Source organism: Pipistrellus kuhlii, unplaced genomic scaffold, assembly GCF_014108245.1.
Source record: "Pipistrellus kuhlii isolate mPipKuh1 unplaced genomic scaffold, mPipKuh1.p scaffold_m20_p_4, whole genome shotgun sequence".
NCBI classification, from domain to species: Eukaryota; Metazoa; Chordata; class Mammalia; order Chiroptera; family Vespertilionidae; genus Pipistrellus; species Pipistrellus kuhlii.
The window spans coordinates 88599443-88619816 of record NW_023425540.1 but is presented as its reverse complement, the minus strand read 5'-3'; the positions used below and the strand labels follow the sequence as shown (position 1 = coordinate 88619816).

The window sequence follows — 20374 nt, the reverse complement described above, 5'->3', positions numbered from 1 at the left end:
TTCCAACTTGGTTCATATTGTCACTTTAGGTCTCCATTGAAATGTCACTGTATCAGAATGCTTTCCCTCATCTCTCTATATTTTCCTCCATTGGAACATGATGATTACTATAATAAAAGCTTAACATATGCCAGACGTTAGTGTGCTATTTATATGTGTACTAGAGGCCCGGTACACAAAATTTGTGCATGGGAAGGGGGTGGGGGGGTTATCCCTCAGCCTGGTCTGTATCCTCTCCAACCTGGGACCTTTTGGGGAATGGCCAACTGCCGGTTTAGGCCTGATTTAGGATATCGAGCCTAAACCAGCAGTTGGACATCTCTCTCACAATCCGGGACCGCTGGCTCCTAACCGCTTGCCCACGTGCCAGCCTGATTGACACCTAACCGCTCCCCTGACAGCCTGATTGCCCACAACTGCCCTCCCCTGCCGAGACCCGCCTCCTCTGACAGGACCACAAAACCCCCAGGCCTCACCACGTGGAGTGGCCACCAGGCCCTTCCTCTGCTGTGTGTTGGGCCATCTTGTGATGACTTGAGAGCATGACACCACCTAAGCTATTATTAGTATAGATTCTCACATAATTGTCACAACCTCATCTCCATTTTACAGAGGAGAAAACTGAGAGAGCTTAAGAAGCCTTGCCTATGGTCACAGAGCTAAGAGTGTGGTAGATGAAATTTAAACTCAGGGAATTTGGCTTCAGGATCTATCCTATATAATAAAGATTTAACATGCAAATGGTCATCATGCAGTGAAGTGTAACAACTGACTAATGATCTGATCACAGAACAGCAGTCGGGTGGGGCAGCGAGCTACAAACTGGCAGAGGAGAGCTACAAGGAGGAGCAGGGCAGCAAGCTGGGGGGCGGGGAGGGCAGGGCAGTGGGTGGAGAGCTATAGGAGGGTGGCAGCGAGCTACTGGCTACAAGTGCACAGTAGAGAGCTACAGGAGGAGGCAGGGCAACAAGCTATGAGGGGGCAGGGGGGCACGAGGAGAGCTACAGGAGGGCACGACAGTGGGTGGAGAGCTACTGGAGGGTGGCAGAGACCTACTGGCGCACGGATTTGTGTGTAGGGCTACTAGTGTTATTATAAGTAGGTTCTATGAAAGTAAGAACTTCACCAATTTTGTTTACTTTATATGTCCCATGCTGGAAACCATTCCTGGTACATAGGTGGTGTTCAATATTTATTGGAGAAATGAACACGATAAGGGCCTTGTTTATCTATCACGCTGCTTTATCTCTAGACACTTGTTGAATATAGGGGTTTGGGTAAAAGAGGTCTAGTGCAGTACTGCCAAAAATAATTTCTGCCATGATGAACATGTCCTATACCTGTACTAATACTATAACCAATAGTCACAAGTCTACCACGGAGCACCTGATAAGTGGCTAGTGTGACTGAGAAACTGAATTAAAATTTTTTTTTTTAAATTTAAATGTAAACGGTCACCTGTGACTAGGGGCAGCACAGCTTTAATGACTAGCCCAAGACCAAAATGACAGATGAGAGTAAGGCAGAGAACATAACTCTCCACCTAGCACTAACCAAAGGCCTTGACTCCTAAAGCACTGTTTTCTGTATTAGTCCAGAATTTTAGGAGACACAGGATTGACAGCTTTATTCTGTGAGGGTGCTTTGTGCCGAGTTGTAGTTCTCAGCTAAAGACTTGGACGGATGTCTAGACACAAACCCAGCCTTTGCTTGCCTGCATGTAATTGACACCTCCACTATCAAGATCAGCCTTTTCCGTTAATCGTTACAGGATAGGAGAATATGGCCGAGAATGGCAATCATCTGGGACTCTGCCCAGTTATCAGCCTACACTACTGCTCTCTGTTTCACAGAGGAGCTCGCCAGCCAAATGACAATTACTATAGCAACACAATACTCTTTTTAGGCCACAGGATATATCAGATCATAAGGTACACCAAAATTCCAAACCCAAGCAGATTTCCTGTATCTCTGAAGATGCTTAATTAAGATCAATGGTGAGAACTGAAATCACCATGTGTCCCCAGCACCATTAGCCACGCTTTTTCCTTTCCTGACAAATCTTTCATTAGAGTCCAGGCCTAGCATGGAGACCTGGTAGGAAAAAAAACCACTAAAGATCAACAGCAGGTAGAACTCCTGGATGGAGACCTGGCTCTGAGAACAGCAGTAAAAATGTTACTCTCTCCCCACCCCCAATGAATAATTCAGACCAACGGGTAAACTTTTTACTGTGAGAAAATCCTCCCAGCAAGTCTGGCAGTAGTCTTGGGGTTGCACTAAACCAGTGCCCTCACTGCACAACAGGCTACTGCTCAAAAACATCAGCGTGGCTAAGTGGTTGAGTGTTGACCTATGAACCATGAGGTCATGGTTCAATTCCTGATCAGGGCACATGCTCTGGTTGTGGGCTTGATCTCCAGTGTGGAGTGTACAGGAGGCAGCCAATCAATGATCCTCTCTCATCATAGATGCTTCTCTCTCTCTCTCTTTCTCCCTCTTCTTTCCTCTCTGAAATCAATAGAAAAAAAAATCCTATAAATAAAAACATAACATGCAAATGGACTAAACGGAGGAACAACTGGTTGCTATGATGTGCACTGACCACCAGGAGACAGATGCTCAACGCAGGAGCTACCCTCTGGTGGTCAGTGTGCTCCCACAGGGGGAGCGCTACTCAGCCAGAAGCCCATTCACGGCTGGTGAGTGCAGCAGTGGTGGCAGGAGCCAGGGGTCCCAGACTGCAAGAGGGTGCAGGCCAGGCTGAGGAATTCCCCCCCCTCCCACAGTGCACTAATCTCATGCACTGGGCCTTTAGTGTGTGTGTGTGTGTGTGTGTGTGTGTGTACATGACATTTATCACATGCATGTGTTACAGGTACTATCTTAGGTGCTTTGCTTGTGTTACTCATTTAATTCTCACAACAAATGTTAAGGGGCAGGTATCCTATATAATAAACAGCTAATATGTAAATGGTAATCACATCCTCGCACAGGGGCCAAGGGATCTGAGGCTGCACCCCCTGCCCTGCAGGGCTTGACGGGGATGGGGCCAGCTAGATCTGGGTCTCGCACAATTTCTAGGTGCACGTGGGTGGACAGGGTCTTAACTCTGGGTCCCACTGTGCAGTGCACCCCAGACTCTGACAGGGGGGAGATTTTTATATACATTTTACTAATGTTTTTTCATCTCTGGCACTTCTATTATAAAGAAAGGGCAAACAGCAATATTAAAATATTTCCTCTAATTAATTCCCTTTTAATGTGCACAAATTTTGTGCACCGGGCCACTAGTCTAATATGATCAGATGAGGAAACGAAGGCAAAGGTAGCTGGTCAAGATCACACAGATATAGCAAGTCATGGAGTCATGATTCAAACTCAAGGCCCTCCTCCTAACTTCTCCTTTTTACTTCCTTTTTATCCAAAAAGAAGTAATTTCTCTCCAGAGCCAGCAGAGGAGTTGGTGAGATCCACAGCTTAAAGACACCAGACACTGTGAATTTGGAGAATAGTATAAAACCTGATGGCCCAGATTCCTCTGGTCCCTGAAAATAAGTTCAACTAGATCAAACCCCCTAAGAAGTTTTTCACATACTGCAGCCAGCAGTTTTCGAAACCTTCTCTGCCTTTGGCTGACATTTCCCTATGCTTATGATAACCTAGGACTGTCCCCACCACTACAGTCACTCTCAACTACTCTCAGTCTTAGGTCATTTGACAGCAAGACAGACCTTCTCTAACACGGAGTTCACACTGGCAGTCCACTGGCTGAATTTGGTGCAGATGTTCCTTTGGAATAAGTATGTTAAAATTATGAATTAGCTACTAACATTTAAAATTAAAACATTTCACATAAAAACTTGTGTTTCCAGCTTCTTTTGAGAAAAACCAGACAATCTGGCAAAAGTTGGCTAGAATTCAATAGGAAGAGCATAACCACCCCAGATCACCAGCCACTGCTACCCCTAATTCTCAGCATGGAGGCAGGGCAGGGCCCTGGAACCTTCTGCTTGAGCCATTTCTTCTTGCATCAGTGGGCTCCACTCACTTCAATTACCTGTCTGGTCTTGCTGGTATCTGAATTTGCAAGTCTTGATCTGATATCTTGCATTTCATCACAGCCTCATCACCCAACTGTTTCTGCCAGCCATCTGGCTTCTCCCCCCTTGATCCTGCTCTCACAATTACCTGTGTTAGACAAGACTACCTACTTTATCTTAACACATTGCAGATCAGCAGTTTTATTGCTAGCTTTACCCAGTGACCAGATAAGTTTCTATTGACCGAGTACAAAAAACGTTTTACATAAATGTTAAAGGCACACTTAAAAATTAAAATACCCATTGCATTTTGAAGTTATTTATTACATATTTTTACAAGTTAATATCTTTTAAAGTATGATAGTTTGTAAAAACACCGTATGTGACATCTTTCAAACATTTTGGCAAGCCACCATTTGTTTGAATTGTTCCGGAAACTCTTGTTTTATGTAGTAATAAAGTTTCTGCGATTGAAATGCTATTGTAATAGTTATCTTGCTATATATGATGTCCCAATTCCAGATACGCCAAAGTAGTGACAGAATAGTCATTCAATTTTTTCCTTCACTTGTGTAAGTTTCCACATTGCAAATATACTCAGTCTTGCTCTCACATACTATTCTTACTAGTAAACCATATTTAATAATTTTAGCTGGGTTGTAATTCGGAATAGAAGATATCCCCTCCAAGGAATGATGCCTTCATCTAATGATAATTCTCACATAGGTTTATGAATTGTTTGAAATTTACTAATACAGTGGTCAAGTACAGACTGAATTTTAAATAGCCTGGATGAAGATTTAGTCATGTTTGCATTGTCACTGAAATGCCTCTAAGTCCAGATTTGTTCAAAAACAATTTCAACTCATTGTCTGAGGAAATACTGGAACTGCTAGAAGTGAATTAGTAGACCAATATTCTTTCCAAGTATCCTTTAGACTCGCAGGGGTCTTCAAACTACGGCCCGCGGGCCACATGCGGCCCGCAGAGGAGTCTGATCCGGCCCGCCAGGTTTTTTGGGCAGTGTGCGCAGCCGAGGTGTTACAGTAGGAATTAGTAGTTCATATAGTCCAGCCCTCCAGCTCTCTGAGGGACCGTGATCTGGCCCCCACTTTAAAAAGTTTGAGGACGCCTACTTTAGAGTATGCCCCATTAGCACTATAAGTCCTAAAAAAATTTTTCATATCTGTTAGGGTAACAGGAGACCACTTTACTGCTTTCAAAATTTTGTGCTTTCCCAAATTTGGTTAAAATATATGTTTGATTGATGACAAAATAGTTAAGCAGATCGTCCTCAAAAATCAAGTTGGTAACTTCAATGACGTTCCTAGAATCAGTCGGTATAACTGTAACACCAGAATTACCTTCAAAATTTTCCAAATTAGGTTGAAAGTCCTCTTTTAACCAATCATTATCTCGGCAATGAAGATGCAAATTACACTCAAAATCATGTATGGAACTGTTCAAATGTTCATGTTTGGAATCACTTGAAATGACTATTTTTTGCCTTTTTCAAGGAATAACTATATCACTGCCACTTTCAAAGCTTTCATCACTTTCACTTGGAATATCTGATAAATTGTCAGCAAATATATCCAGAATTTTACCATGTTCTTTGTCACTATCCATGGTTGCTGAGCACTTAAAAAATATCAAATTGATATATAAAAAAAAGTTATTTTTATTACTAACGACAAGAGACTAATCACTTTTAATTCCTTTTGTAATCTTTATTTTTATTTTATTTATTTATTTAAAATATATTTTATTGATTTTTACAGAGAGGAAGGGAGAGGGAGGGAGAGTTAGAAACATCGATGAGAAAGAAACATGGATAAGCTGCCTCCTGCACACCCCTTACTGGGGATGTGCCCACAACCAAGGTATATGCCCTTGACCGGAATTGACCCTTCAATCCACAGGTTGAGGCTCTATCCACTGAGCCAAACCGGTTAGGGCCCTTTTGTAATTTTTAACTTCAGTGAATGTGTCTCTCTAAATGACAACAATGGCCCTAGCCGGTTTGGCTCAGTGAATAAAGCATCGGCCTGCGAACTGAAAGGTCTCAGGTTCGATTCTGGTCAAGGGCACATGCCCAGGTGTGGGCTTGATCCCCAGTGGGGGAGTTGCAGGAGGCAGCTGATCAATGATTCTCTCTCATCATGGATGTTTCTATTTCCTTTTCCCTCTTCTTTACTCTCTGAAAGCAATAAAAATATATTTTAAAAAAATGACAATGAAAAGCTGAGAATTCTCATGATTGGCCACAAGCCTTAGGACAGAAACCATGAGAATTCTTGTGATCTGTCCCCAATATATTAAATTCTCCTCCCTTGGCATCCAAGACTTGACAAAAAATCGTTACAAGGAAGAGAGAGGTATGTTATTTCTCCATTATTTCATTTTGGTAACTTCTTCCCACCCTCAACTACAGGCACTCTTACTGCAAAGCTAACTATTGCCCTTGACTCTTCTCCCTCCTTTACTTTCCCAAACATAAACCCCATCTAGTCTCATGGATCCAACATTCTTCCTACACATTTGCTTCCCACATATATGTTTCTGTCCTGCAACTCCAAGCTGCTTTGGTGGTCCAGGAATCAGCTAGCTCCTCCCAACCCCTCTGCTCTTAAGGAAGGCATCACCATTTCCCCAGGCACAAACCTGAAATCATCTCTCCCTTTTCTCATTCATCCCCTTTATAACCAGTTGCCAATCTTACAAACTCTTTCTCTGAAGTGCCTTGCACAGTTACTTTCAATGTCTGCTATCACCCCCTTAGAATATCTCCTTATGTGAACATACACCTGATTAGCCTTCTAATTGGCTTTGAGCCTTTCTTCTCTGGCCTCCATGAGCTTACTAATGCATAGCTTGGAGCACACCGCCACCTCCATACACAGCTCAAACAACTTTATAGCCCTCTACTGACTTCATGACAATACACCACCACTTAAGGACACCATAATGCTCTCCACAAACCAGTGACCATCTACTTTTATCTTTCTGCTCTCCTTCTTGTCCTCTCCCTGTACTGAGAATATCCACACTGACATTAAGCTCCACGTGAACTATGCCCTCCACCTCTGGAATGCCTTCCCTTCTTTCTTGCTATGCCCTTTCCAGTGCCAGCCTTTGCACACTGCTCAGGTGGACCATTCTTCTGACTTGAGCATTTAGTTGAATGCATGATTCTTTGCTGCCTTGTGTTCCTATTTCACACCTGTGCATCCAGGCTGCATATCTCCCCTGATCTGAAGGATTCTTTAGGACAACTCTTAGTACAGGACTCTATGTTCACTCAATGAACTGAACCACATTGTAAAGCTCAACTCTGCTGCATACAAAAGAAAGGTACTATTCCCAGAAGCTGCGGAGATAAAACAAACCTTCTCATCCTTTGGGGGCCGACCCCGTTTCCGGGGACTCTGCTCTTGGGCTCTTTTCAGAGAGGACTTGGAGCCTCTCTCTGAAGAGCCTGATGACACCCTCTTCTTTCCTTCTCCCATGTTCTTCTTCACCTTCCCTTCAGACAGGCTAAGCTTGCGCTTTTCATCACCTGAGTTTGGCCTACTTCTCTCCTCACTGGAATTACGCCGATTCTTGTCATCAGCAGAATTGTGGGATGATGTCTGAAAGTTTAATAATAATAATGATAACCACCACAATTAGCCGCTGCCATCACCACCACCATTTACACGAGCCATGCCCTATGATGAGCACTTTACATGCATTATCTGCACAACAACCCTATGAAACAGGTCTGCTGTCATCCCCACTTACACTTGATTAAAAAAAAAAAAAAAAAAAAAAAAAATCAAATCACTTGCCCACAGTCCCAAAGCTAAGATGTAGAATTTACACCCAGGCAATGGATATATATCTCAGAGGCTGTGCTCCTAATTTCTGAGCTATGAAAGGAGAAAAGACTTGTGCTACATTCAGATACTTCTCCTGAGTCCAAGTGGCTTTCCCAAGACCAACAATCTATTCCAGAAAGGTCAGCTGCATGCATGGAGCTTCAAGCTAATTACCAAAATGCTGATACCTCAGAATTGAAGTGGCTCTTTTTGTACTGGCATTTCATAAGAATAGAGTTTCAAATTAGGGTGACATTTAATCTGTTAGTTAGTATATAAAAATAACCGGTCTCACATTGGCATAAATGAAGAATCATGGAGTTTCTCACCTGGTCTTTCCCTTTGGCTCTCCTGAGGAACTCTTCCACAGCATCCACAGCTTGCTGGAATCGTTTTCCCTTGTTAATCTTTATCATTTCCTCCTTATGTGCATGGTATGGCTTTAGCTGTTCCACTTTGATCCAGGCACTAGCAGAAAACACACATAGAAAGGGTATGATCCACACTGCCTATGCCAGATATCAAAGACCTTACCCTAGCAGAATGCAATGAAAATATCCACTGGCTTTCATTGGACTTTGAAACAGGCCTGCCATTTTTTCAAAACATATTATTGACCACTTCAAGCTCTTGAGCCGGAAAGCATGTTTTCTTGGAACAAGCCAAGCAGAAGAAAAATCAGAATATCCTCCAAATGAAATTACTGTGTCATATGTTATTTCCACCCCTATTCACTTTCCTTCTACACTCAACCACACACACCATGACACTTGCTCTCAGGACAGAGGAAACCTGGAGCTGCTCTCCCATTTTCTCCGCACAGTACAGATGGCCACATGTGGATCCCAGGGAATCAGGGCACCTGGAAGCATCGCCACCAACAACAACCTAAGCCAGATTGATGACGGGTCAATCAACTCAGAATCAGAGATATGAGGGCTAAAGAAATGCAATGTCTAAAATCTTCTGCTCTTACAGATATTTGTAGCTGTGGAGCCTATATTTGTTCATAAATGATTGTATCCATGGCTACCAGACCACACAAACATGTGACACATGGCTTGGAATGAGGGCAGCAGCACAAAGAGGAAGCCTTTAAAAACAAGATTCTATTTGTGATTAAAGGTAGAAAAACACACTCTTCTAATATTTAACTTTTAATTACTACCATCTGTGTGTAACATATGGAAGTGAAATAAGCTCTCCGTTGTCAATTCTGGAATATCTGACCAATCACATTTACCAATTCAGCCTTAGCTGACTTTATGTGGTTTCCCTAAATTAGTGTTTGGCAAACTCATTAGTCAACAGAGTGGCTCGCAAGCCGCAGTTTGCCCTAAATGATATTCAGTTTCACAGTATAAAGGAGAGAATATTATAGGAGTGGCAAGGTAACAGTTAATTTATATGTTTTACCTTGTAACACTCAAAGGTTTCATAGTATACCCTTCAGAAAAAGTGGGTCAGGTTAAGGATTTAGAAACTGGGCTACCACCCTAACTTAGGGTTCTTTCCATTAAAGAAAGCTAGAGAATTTTCATTAATAACTAGAGGCCCTTGCAGCCAGGGTTGGCCCTCCCAGCTCTAGCCAGCCCTCCCAGCTCTGGCCGACCCTCCCAGCCCCAGCCTCATTCAGAAGGTTGTTGTTATGCTATTCAGTGTAATTAGCATATTAGCTCTTTATTATATAGGATAGTAAAAGTACTAACTTCTATACATAAAAATAGTGCTACCAACCCACCAACAGCTTTGGGTGTTGTGCTAATGATTGTGACAGTGGGTCTATACAAACACAACAGCCCTGGGGCCATAAACCTGCAAGTGGGACAGCAAACCAGGACTAAGCATGTTACTTATGGGTAAACAAAACTACACAGAATGGATGATGAAAGGGGACTCAGCCCTAGCTGGTGTGGCTCAGTGGATAGAGCCTGGGTCTTCGGACTAAAGGGCTCTATTTGATTCTGGTCAAGGGTGCGTGCCTGGGTTGCAGGCTTGATCTCTAGTAGGGGGCGAGCAGGAGGCAGCCAATTAATGATTCTGTCATCATTGATGTTTCTCTCTTTCTCTCTCTCCTTCCCTCCCTCTCTCCCTCTCCTTTTCTGAAATCAATATAAATATATTAAAGAAAAAAAAAAAGAAAAAAAAGAAGAAAAAGAAAAGGGATTTAGGCATTGGTCTCACTGCAGAGAGCTTCCACTGGATGGGTAAGCAGGTACCTTACTTGTGATCAATTCATTTTAAAGTTTGAAATCTGACACAATGGAGCTAAGTGGGTCCGATCTACAGGAAGACAAACTGGAATTAAATTTCAACCCCATATTGTCTGGCAAGTATACCACTGACTGACCTTCTTGCCTCTCCTCGCATATACTGGTAGTGTTTCGAAGGACAGACCATCAGAGCAATCAGATACAAAGCCAGGCACGCCCTGAAAAGCCAGTTAAGCTGTCATTCCAACTGGCGGCAAATATGACACAAGTATCAGTAATGAAGCTTAAAAGAGCCACAAACCTCAAGACAGGCCTCTTCTTTTTCTGAGCTTCAGTCAGAAGCTGAGAACTGCACAAGTTCCAGAAAAAAACCAATGGGGTGGTTTTGATGGAGCAATTGAGGTGGGACAACATATTCTAAGAATCCTAATTCCTAACCCCCCTCCCCACATTAACCTTTGATTCAGAATAAGTAGAAGGGTAAGGGTATCTGTGGAGGAAGCACCAATAAATCCACACCTATGTTTTTATTGAAGCATTTTACTGATTTCTGTCAGGAGAACAATCCATTAAAAATTCCATTCAACCTAAAGACTGGCATTTCAGACAGTAAAGTAAAATTTCCTCTATGATCATCATTGCTCAATGAACTGACAGCATAAATATGACTTTAAAAAGATAAATGCAAAAAGTTAATCTACTTAAGAATCAATCAGTTGTTGGAAAGCATCCTGCCACATTAGAAAAACAGTAAATAAAAAGCCAGCCCGCCAGAGCTCCAGGAAGATTACTTCATGAAAGCAAATCAAATTGAAATCTCTTTGGCCGCCTGAATAGAATTTTTTCTCTAAAGGCTGTAGTACTGCAAAACCCTCTCCGTGTCCGTAAAGAGGGTTTGCTTTTCAGCGGGAGCTTCAATAATGCACCATTCTCCTATCCACTGAGGCTCATCCAGAGGGCCTGGCGTGCAACTGGTGCTCAATAAATAATCACAGGGTAAATGATGCCTTCCAGGCACATTCAGGGTGACTCTGGGTTAAAAGCTGTAAGGCTTTAGTGGCCATTTGTGGTTGTTGCTGTTGTATAGTATATTTTTTTAGTGACTGCTGTTTGTTTCCTTGATATAAGCTGTAACTTGTGACTTCCCTTATGTAACTTGTGACTTCTCCCAATGCCTAGATGGAGCTGGACCTTTTCTGTCCAAGTTGCTATAGGCTGAGAAGTCATAAAAATCAAGCTTAGTCAAGTTGCATCTAAAGCATGTGCCTTTCCTTTTATGTAAAAGAAAGTTAATTACATATTGTTTGTGGAAATAAACACCTAAAAACAAAGTAGCTAGCGATCAGCAAGGTCATTACAAAGTACAAAATGGAAGGTCCCTTAAAACATTTGGCTAAGTGGAAAAAGTAAGATATAGAGCAGTGTGTAGTATTCTACCAATTGTGCAAAAAAGAGGAAAAAGGCCCAAGCCAGTGTTGCAAAGTGGTCAGAGTGTCAGCCTGCACACTGAAGGGTCTCAGGTTCAGTTCCAGGTCAAGGACACGTACCTGGGTTGCAGGTTCCCTCCCTACCCCTGGTCGGGGTGTGTGTAGGAGGCAAACAGTTGATGTGTCTCTCTTATATTTCTCTCTCTCTCTTTCCCTCCTCTTCTCTCTGTAAAGCAATGTGAGGATTAACTAAACAAAAATAAAAATGATGAAAAAAGAAATATGTAGCTTCTTGATTTTTAGACACACTATCTCTAGAGGGCTATGCCATAAAAAAGCACTGATGACTTATAGCATGGAACTGGGTGGCTGAGGGACAGAGATGAATGGAACCTTTTCACCATTTATAGCTTGAGTTTTTTTGGTAACTATAAAGGCGTACTATCTTTAAAAAAACATCAAACCAATAAAGACGTCTGCTGTAGCACAAGAGCTATTCTGAATGCCCAAAGTTTTTCCCATTATCTCCTGTTTATGGGGTTTCCTCAGGTGGGTAGTAACTGCTTGGATGCCTGTTAGATGAACTGTAGTATGGTCAAGAGCAGCTAACTTACCCTGGCATTCTGATATACTCCTACAAAGTCGTTTCATTTGTAAATATAAACCTTCCACTTAGCTACCTTCAGATTACACACTCCACTCAAAATGAATTTAAAAACATCACATTTTTGCCCTGCTTAGTGTGGGTTGCAGGTTCAATTCCTGGTCAGGGCATATGCCCAGGTTGTGGGTTCGATCTCAGGTCAGGGAGTGTATGGGAGGCAACCGAATGATGTTTCTCTCTCTCAAATCAATGAAGAATATACCTGGGTGAGGATTAAAAACAAAAACAAATTAATTTTCAAAAACTTCCCTAATTCTGACCTGCCTCCTCTTAAGTTAAAAAATCATACCATGCAGCTACCATATCAAGATGCCAGTCTACGAACAATCTCAAACACCCTCACATATATGTCTCAGACTTTGCACAGACACAATGACTTGGGTGGGGGTGATGGAAGGAGAGAGAACACATGCAACCATAGTCCAAAGGCGAGAATAAGAAGGGGGTCAGAAGATGTGTGTTTGCTTCTCCATCTGGAATTGGTGAGTAGCACATTTTAAATAATTTCTAAGCTCCCCACTCCATACCATTGAAAAAGGTATTAGAGCTTCAAATCCAAGCCATTCAGAAATAAAGATACCCCCCCAAAACCACAAACAACTAAAAACAAAAGACCAAAAATCAAAACACAAACACACACACACACACACACACATACATACACACTCACACAATCAAGAACCACACACACACAAAAACAATACAAATTTTCTCAGTTAAATTTCAAGCAATGATTATCACAGAGACATCAACAAAGTCTTGCAGGTAAGATAAAGATTTCATTCCTAAAACTTGAAAACTTTCCCAAAAGCTGGATGAGATTTTCAAGCTGCCTCTCTATACCAATGCTGCCAGCTGCATTTTTTGGTGCCATTTTTTGTAATTCCAGTGCATGACACATGCTCCTGCCTCAGCCACCAAAGAAGTCACCTGTAGGATGGGAGCTGTGCTGGTGCTAGGTGAGAAGAATCTATCCAGTGCTCTATGTCTAGCACTGGCAGGACACTGTTGGCTCAGTCCAAATATCCAGAGCAGTGGCCCTCACTCTCTAGTTGGCTCAATTATTCAACTCTTACACGGCGTTTTATGTAGTAAAAGTGGGTCAATCAGTTGCCAGGTGAAAGGAAAAGGAATGCTTAGATGGTTCCATTCTGTCATGCTGTGAGCCACAGATTTTTCTAGAATTATTTGCGTACTCACTCAGACAGCTCACATCCAGCCTGTCCCACGTTCTATCTGGCTTGATGTAAAAGTACCTCAGGCTGACATGACTTAAAATCCACAAATCTCCTGCCTCTCAGTTTCCACATCTACCACTATAGATGGAAGTTTTTAAAATTTTTTTTTTTTTTTTTGGTTTTGTTTCTGTTGGTTTTGAGCACCTACAGACTAAATAAACTCTCTTCACTCTGTCATCCACAGTCACTTGAGCAAACATGTAAACTCTGAGCTCAGTTTCTACTCTGATAGACAGCCACCTGTCCAAGGTGGGCCCTCATATGCCTGAGATTTAATCTTTGTTGTGGCTACCTGATAAGAGTTCACAATTATTTTAAATTTATTTTTCCCTCTGTATTTCCATGAAACAAAAAACAACTCTGGGCAATTCCCATTGCGGCCATCCAGCCGTGGAGAGTCAAATCCAGCGGTCTTACCAAGTCCTTCACTTCACAGGGGAGGCTGGCTAGGAAAATCTGGCCCTCTCTTCCTAACAGTAGGATGTCAACAAAATAGTTTAGATGTTTTGGCAGAGGAAGGGAGAAAGAAAAATCAAGTTTCTAAAAGATTGAAATCCTTCTTTATCTTAAGAAGTTACTTTAAAAAAAAAAAAGTGTTTTTATTGACTTTAGAGAGAGAGGGAGAGGGACAGAGAGATAGAAACATTAACTGTTTGTCTCTTGCACACCCCCTACTGGGGATCAAGCTTGAAAACTGGGCATCTGCCCTGACTAGGAATCAAACCGGTGACCTCTTGGTTCATGGGTTGACACTCAAACACTGAGCCACCCTGACTGGGCTCTTTTTACTCTTTAATAAAGGTCCTTGCTAATATAAAAAATGCCATCTTTATATATTTTCTCCATAAGTAGTATAACAGTTTTGAAACTGAATACCTGTAACTGAATCCATATTCCTCAGGAGTATGTACAGGAATAGCCCCACTGGGTCAGGCCCTGTCCACCGTGGTCAGTGCCCAATCACCAGAGGAGCCTCAAATCTAGAATGTGCCTGACATCAAGTATTAAAGGTGAAATAGAGACCAGCTTCTGCTGAAGCTCTTATGGCTTTGACCTTCACAAAGTACTAGTTCTTAGCCCTAAAAAGTTCACTTGCATTTCTTTTCTAAACCACCTCTTAAACGTTGTTCCATATTGTACTCTTATACATATCCTAAACAGCCATATGTTGTTATAATCATGGTGCCACTTGTTTAAACATTTGGGAGGTTTATGAACTTCCCCTCCTGTCACTGCCCCTCACAGCCATCACACTCCTTACAGAAATGCCTCAGAGGTGTCTCTCCTTCCTTCCCTCCCTCCTTTCTCTTCTCCCTCTCAGGCTCTGGACTCTCACAGATGCATCTTCCTCAGTCTAGAAGGCCTTTAGATACAGATCACATGTCACTTCTCATGCAAGTCAGTGTTTACCTTCTTATAGTCACTTATTATTTCACCCATTTGGATTGTGCTTCTTTAGTCTTTGCCTTTTCACATTAAAGAGTCCTACTCTTTTGTCTGATTTAGTTCCCTTTCCCAATTTTGACAAGTTCCTCCTCCAGATCCCTTTAGGAGCATGGACTGGAACTGTACAAGCACTCTTGAAGGTGCACAGTATAGTTTTTACCTAAAGATGGGAGGGTGTAAAAATAAGAAAAAACAAAGAAAAAAGTCGAACAATGTATGTGTTCAAAGCCTTTTTGGTCAGAAGAACAGACCTGCAGATGTCCTTAGGAATTTCCAACTTTCAGGAAATTCCTTTTCAAACACTATTTCTCTCTTATGGGCAGTCTGTGTCTGTCTCTCACATTTTCCCTACTGAAAGCCACCTGCTTCTTACCAGCTTTTTATCTTATAACAAGAGATGTATACCTTAACCCAGGGGTTGACAATCCGCACGAGCCGTGGTTTGTCACTCTGTTGACTAATGGGTTTGCTGACCACTGTCATATATTATACTATCCTTTACCTCTTTGCACACCATATGCCACAACTGCCTAATCCTCACAGCTCCCAACTACATGGTAACATTTAGTCTAGTCCAGTGGTCAGCAAACCACTGCACTAACCTGTTTGCTGAAAACCTGCTGTTTATATCAAAACCACACTATGAATGACACTACTTCTTTATACAAGGTCAGGAGTATTATTCTTACATGTAGATAAGGACGCTGAGTCCTAGAAAGATGAACTTGCCCAAATCAGAGTAGGTGAAACTGCTGTATGAATGCATGTTAGGCTGGTAACAAATCTAGAGCTCTTTCCCCAAAGTAATTCACTGCTACCCAACCATCTGGATAGTTCACCCTCAGATAATATAAAGATACTAAATAAAATATGCCTTAATACTGATCACAAAGAACCCTCCTCCCTTCAGAGAAGTGCTGTCCATACTTACCCTTGTTTCCTTTCACAGAGTCAACTGCCTAGCCACAAACTGATAACATGTTAGTTCTTCGGTAACTTAATTTTTAAATAGCTTTTTATATGGAACTCTATCAAGGAAGTTTAAAAAGCTTAAAGATATTAAATCAAGCAGTTTCCCTGTATCCACTTGCTTATGAATCCCCTCAAAAAACTTTAGCCCAGCCGAAACCGGTTCGGCTCAATGGATAGAGTGTCGACTTGGGGACTGAAGGGTCCCAGGTTTGATTCCGGTCAAGGGCATGTACCTTGCTTGCGGGCACATCTCCAGTAGGGGATGTGCAAGAGGCAGCTGATCGATGATTCTCTCTCGTCGATGTTTCTAACTCGCTATCTCTCTCCCTTCCTCTCTGTACAAAAATCAATAAAATATATTAAAAAAACAACAACAAAAAAACTTTAGCCCATTAGATATCACATCAACACTACTGACACCATTAGGTTATTTTTGTGTTCAGTAAGTGCATCTTTTTCATTGGCTTCACTTGGTTGCCGGTTGAGTATGACAAGTCACTCAACTCCAATTTTCTGTGTTTTATCTGTAGTATTTCTTATACATAAGGACTACTTTATTTTTCTAAACTTCCAGAACTTTAAAAAACATTATCATAAAAACACAAATAATTTTCAGGCTTGCCATAATCTGACTAGGTCCCCACTTTCTATAGTTTTCATTTTTCTTTCATACTTGGTTAGCTAAACAAAGAAGTACATAAGTTAGGCCAACCATATTGCCTCTGTCATTCCCAAGCACAAGTTCTTTTCTTTGTTAAGGATATTTTTTTCCATTGATTTTTAGAGAGTGGAAAGGAGGAGATATAGAGACACATCAATTGGTTGCCTCCTACACACACCCCAACTGTGACCAGGGATTGAGCCTGCAGTGAGGCACATGCTCTTGACTGGAATTAAACTCGAGACCCTTCAGTCCACGGGCCAACCCTCCGAACACTGCAGCAAATCAGCTAGGTCCCAAGCACAAGTTCTTTACCTTAGATGGGAGCCTCTCTCTGCCCACATATCCAACTAAAAGCCCAGTTATTTATAGAATCCACAGCCTAGAATACCCTTACTGTTCCTGCCTACACCAATTCTTTTTTTTTTTTTTTTTAAATATATTTTATTGATTTTTTACAGAGAGGAAGGGAGAGAGATAGAGAGCTAGAAACGTCAATGAGAGAGAAACATCGACCAGTTGCCTCTTGCACACCCCCTACCGGGGATGTGCCCGCAACCAAAGTACATGCCCTTGACCGGAATCGAACCTGGGACCCCTCAGTCCGCAGACTGACGCTCTACCACTGAGCCAAACCAGCTTCGGCCTGCCTACACCAATTCTATCCATCCTGAGTTTGATTCAAATTCCATCTCTTACATCAGTCTTTGACCTGGCCGTTCCCCACTGATTTCTCTATATATTCTAGAGCCCTTTAATAATTATCTGAATCAGTCATTCTGCACTTAACCCCATCTTAAATGTTTATGTCTTTGTCACCTGAGTTCCTGGAAGACGGGCACCACAACATTTGCTTTCCAAGTTCCCTTCGGTGTCAAGCAATTCGGAGTGTAGTTGTACAATCAGCACTTGTTTTATACATCAGGACAATCTTTCTTGTGAAATCCATGGCATATACGAATATTCCCTCTTCCAGAGTGTCTCTGGCTTTCACAGCTCCAGGATAGTGACCCCTTTGAAATATTGCCATCAAAAGGCTGCTAAGTTGGTTTGTAAGAGAGAACTGGGGCTGGGTATATCAGTATATCCGTATGATGCCAGGCAAATGCTAAATCAAAATGAGTAAGCACTCTGACACATAAACTCCTGAGCAAATGAAGAACACTGTTCAGAAGAGATTTTCCTATGGAATACTATATCTTGCTTTCTAGGAATGTATATTTTAATCATTGGCATTAAATTATCAGAAAAGTCACATTTTCCTAACCCCCAAGTTACATTTCCTGTAAGAATTATAGACAGAAATATAACTAAAGAAATCAAACCATCTAGCTAGACCTAGGTAACCAACTTGATGTAGTGATAAGTAAGTTAAACAAATCACTCAAGCAAATACATCTTCTTCCCCTCATTGTGCTTTCCTATCAAAGAATCTCAAATTAATGGTTCTGATTTCAACTTAGGTCTGGTTAAAAAGCATTACTTTTATAATGTTTGAGTAAGCTATTCAGTCTTACAAAAGAAAGCAGATTACTTTAGATAAATATTTTAATATTCACTGTATATCTCATGCATGAGCCAAATGATAAATAGCCATTAACAGAGAACCAAATGTGGGCTTTATAAAAGGAATTGCCTTTGGGATAGGTAGAGATGTGAGAAACTATCTCAATGTGATTATTTTATTTAGAAAGTGGTAAGCCCTAGTTCTCACCTGACTGACATTGTTATTAGCTCAGGACAGTTTCTACAGGATAAGAATACCATCTTTTATTTAGGTATGATGCCAGAATGATACACATTCTTACTAACTATAGTAAGGCTGAACTAGGGTTCCTAGAATATTCTCAAAGCAGCTCAGACCCAGGGCAAAAGCTAAAAAAAGGGAAAGGGAAACACTTGGTGAGTACTACTCACTGATCCTCTGTTCCAAAAAACTTTACAAAGAAGCATTTCTTCCCACGAGGTTTCTTCAAATCCTTGGGTGGATTAACAATCTGGGGGAGAAAAGGAGAGAAAAAAGGTGTTTTTTTTGACAGCTCAAAGCTGGTAAGAAAAAGAAAAAGGAAAAAAAAAGGAATGTCTTAAAATAAAAACCCAGGGCCTAGAATATGTTTAGACTTGGCACTTTTCTACAGAAGTTCCCTGTATCAAATATGTAACAAGCACAGTGTTCAGTAGATAAAATTTCTTTTGAAATGGTCCTGTTTTAAAAGCAATTAAAATGAAGACCAACAGTCCCCACCCCAACCCCCCCCACCCCGAAGTGACCTTGTAATCACTGAAGAAATGTAAAATATTTTGAAAATATTTCAAGGCAGGAAGCATTGAGACAGGTAATAGTGACAATGAAAGTCAACCGAGGCACTTAAAATGCCATGCTGCAGAGACAGTCTAAAGACATTTCTTGGGCTCCTAGCAAGAATATATAAACAGAACATTTGGAAAGCTATAATGGGTCGCCTCTTGCAAAATTTGAAATGCCAACTTCTGCAAAGATGCACTGGAGTAGCACATATGGTAACATGGAAAGAAGATTTAAACTGAGTTGGGAAAAAAATACTTCAACTTTTCAGTAACCTACATTTAGATTTCTCTCTTCCTGAAGAATTTTCTTTTTCTCCTTTTGTTAGATTTAAGTATAAAGCCAAATTCAAGCTAGAATTGATTTCCAGAGTTAAAAGACTCCATCAAAACCATCTCTGATTCAAGAAATAAGCAACTACTGCAGATTAAATGACCTGGTTTATATATTGACTTTTCCAAATGAACTGATATTAGAGAAAAAAACATTCTGATTCTTATTTAAATAGGCTCAGTTTAATTCAATGTTAGAAATGGAGGGGAATGCATCTTACATTCTTCACCTCTTCAAACCCAACTTCAGATGCCTTCCTTTATTTTAGTGGCAAGACACTCACCTTTCCCGGCCACGGAGGATACCGGCCGAGTTTCCCCCTAGAGAAAACACAAGAGAGTCAGCATCTGCCTTGGAAAAGCTTGTCCACTTCCTCCAACCCACCCAATATGCAATTTATTTTCCTAAATCTCCAACTTGCATCCTCAAGCGCCAAAACAAAAGCTGGCAGACACGAGCTCTTAATCTGGCTTCCATGGATGGCCCAACAAGTCTAAACCCCTCAGAACTGGAATGCAAAACTGTACACATAATGCGCATTAAGGTGTGTGCATTCATCTGGCAACAAGGGAATACAACAAAACCACCGAGAGTCACTTGTCTAGAGCCTCCCCCTTGATGGGGGTGGGGGACAGTTTGCTCTGTAAACACAGACTTCCCTTCATAGTCTGGTTTAGTTCACCGCGAGACCAGTCAGTTTTGCCAAATGCTAATGGAAGCCTTCCTCTGGGTCAAGGAACAAGCTACGCAGCTAGAAGAGGCGGCGACAGCCAGTCTTGGTTCGGGCGGTTGTCGGGGACACAGAAGCAGACGAGGAGAGGCACACAAGAAGGCACTGGTCACTGCCAAGCCTAAAGGAGAAGTGTCCCCTCCATTTCTTCACGGGGCAGCGCCATCGGTCCGGTTTCGACACCCCCGGCCGGCCGAGCCGCCCGCTCAGGTCGGTTCCGTCGCATCACGGGTTTTAACGGGGTTGCCCGGGCGATATGGCCCCGCGGGCTCCCCACGAACCCCAGCAAGACCCAGAGGGAACCGGCATCCGCGGCCGACGCCCTTCATAGCAACCGCCGGCGTCCGGTCTGGAGCGCAGCTCTCTCCCCGGCGCCCTGACGGCTCGGAGGGGGGCCCACCGCGGCCACCCTCGGACTCAGTCCCCGGGGGCCAGGCTGCCCCTTCCGCCCGGCGTCATTCGCAGTGCCGGCACCTCATCTC

General features: G+C 42.2%; 1 protein-coding gene across 8 annotated transcripts in view; it reads right to left on the bottom strand.

Moving 5' to 3' along the window:
- The window catches only part of GLYR1 (glyoxylate reductase 1 homolog), a 47192-nt gene that overhangs the window by 26550 nt on the left and 268 nt on the right, over positions 1-20374 (bottom strand). For 4 of the 8 annotated variants that reach the window (XM_036409035.2, XM_036409037.2, XM_036409034.2 and 1 more), the window contains exons 2-5: positions 19446-19482; positions 18442-18521; positions 8233-8371; positions 7433-7675 (exon numbers count right to left, since the gene is read on the bottom strand). In XM_036409035.2, coding sequence (XP_036264928.1) covers positions 7433-7675; positions 8233-8371; positions 18442-18521; positions 19446-19482 — 499 coding nt within the window. Of the gene's footprint in view, positions 1-7432; positions 7676-8232; positions 8372-17343; positions 17538-18441; positions 18522-19445; positions 19489-20013; positions 20096-20374 lie in introns of those variants that run through there. The other 4 variants (XM_036409040.2, XM_036409039.2, XM_036409041.2 and 1 more) reach the window with 3 other exon arrangements.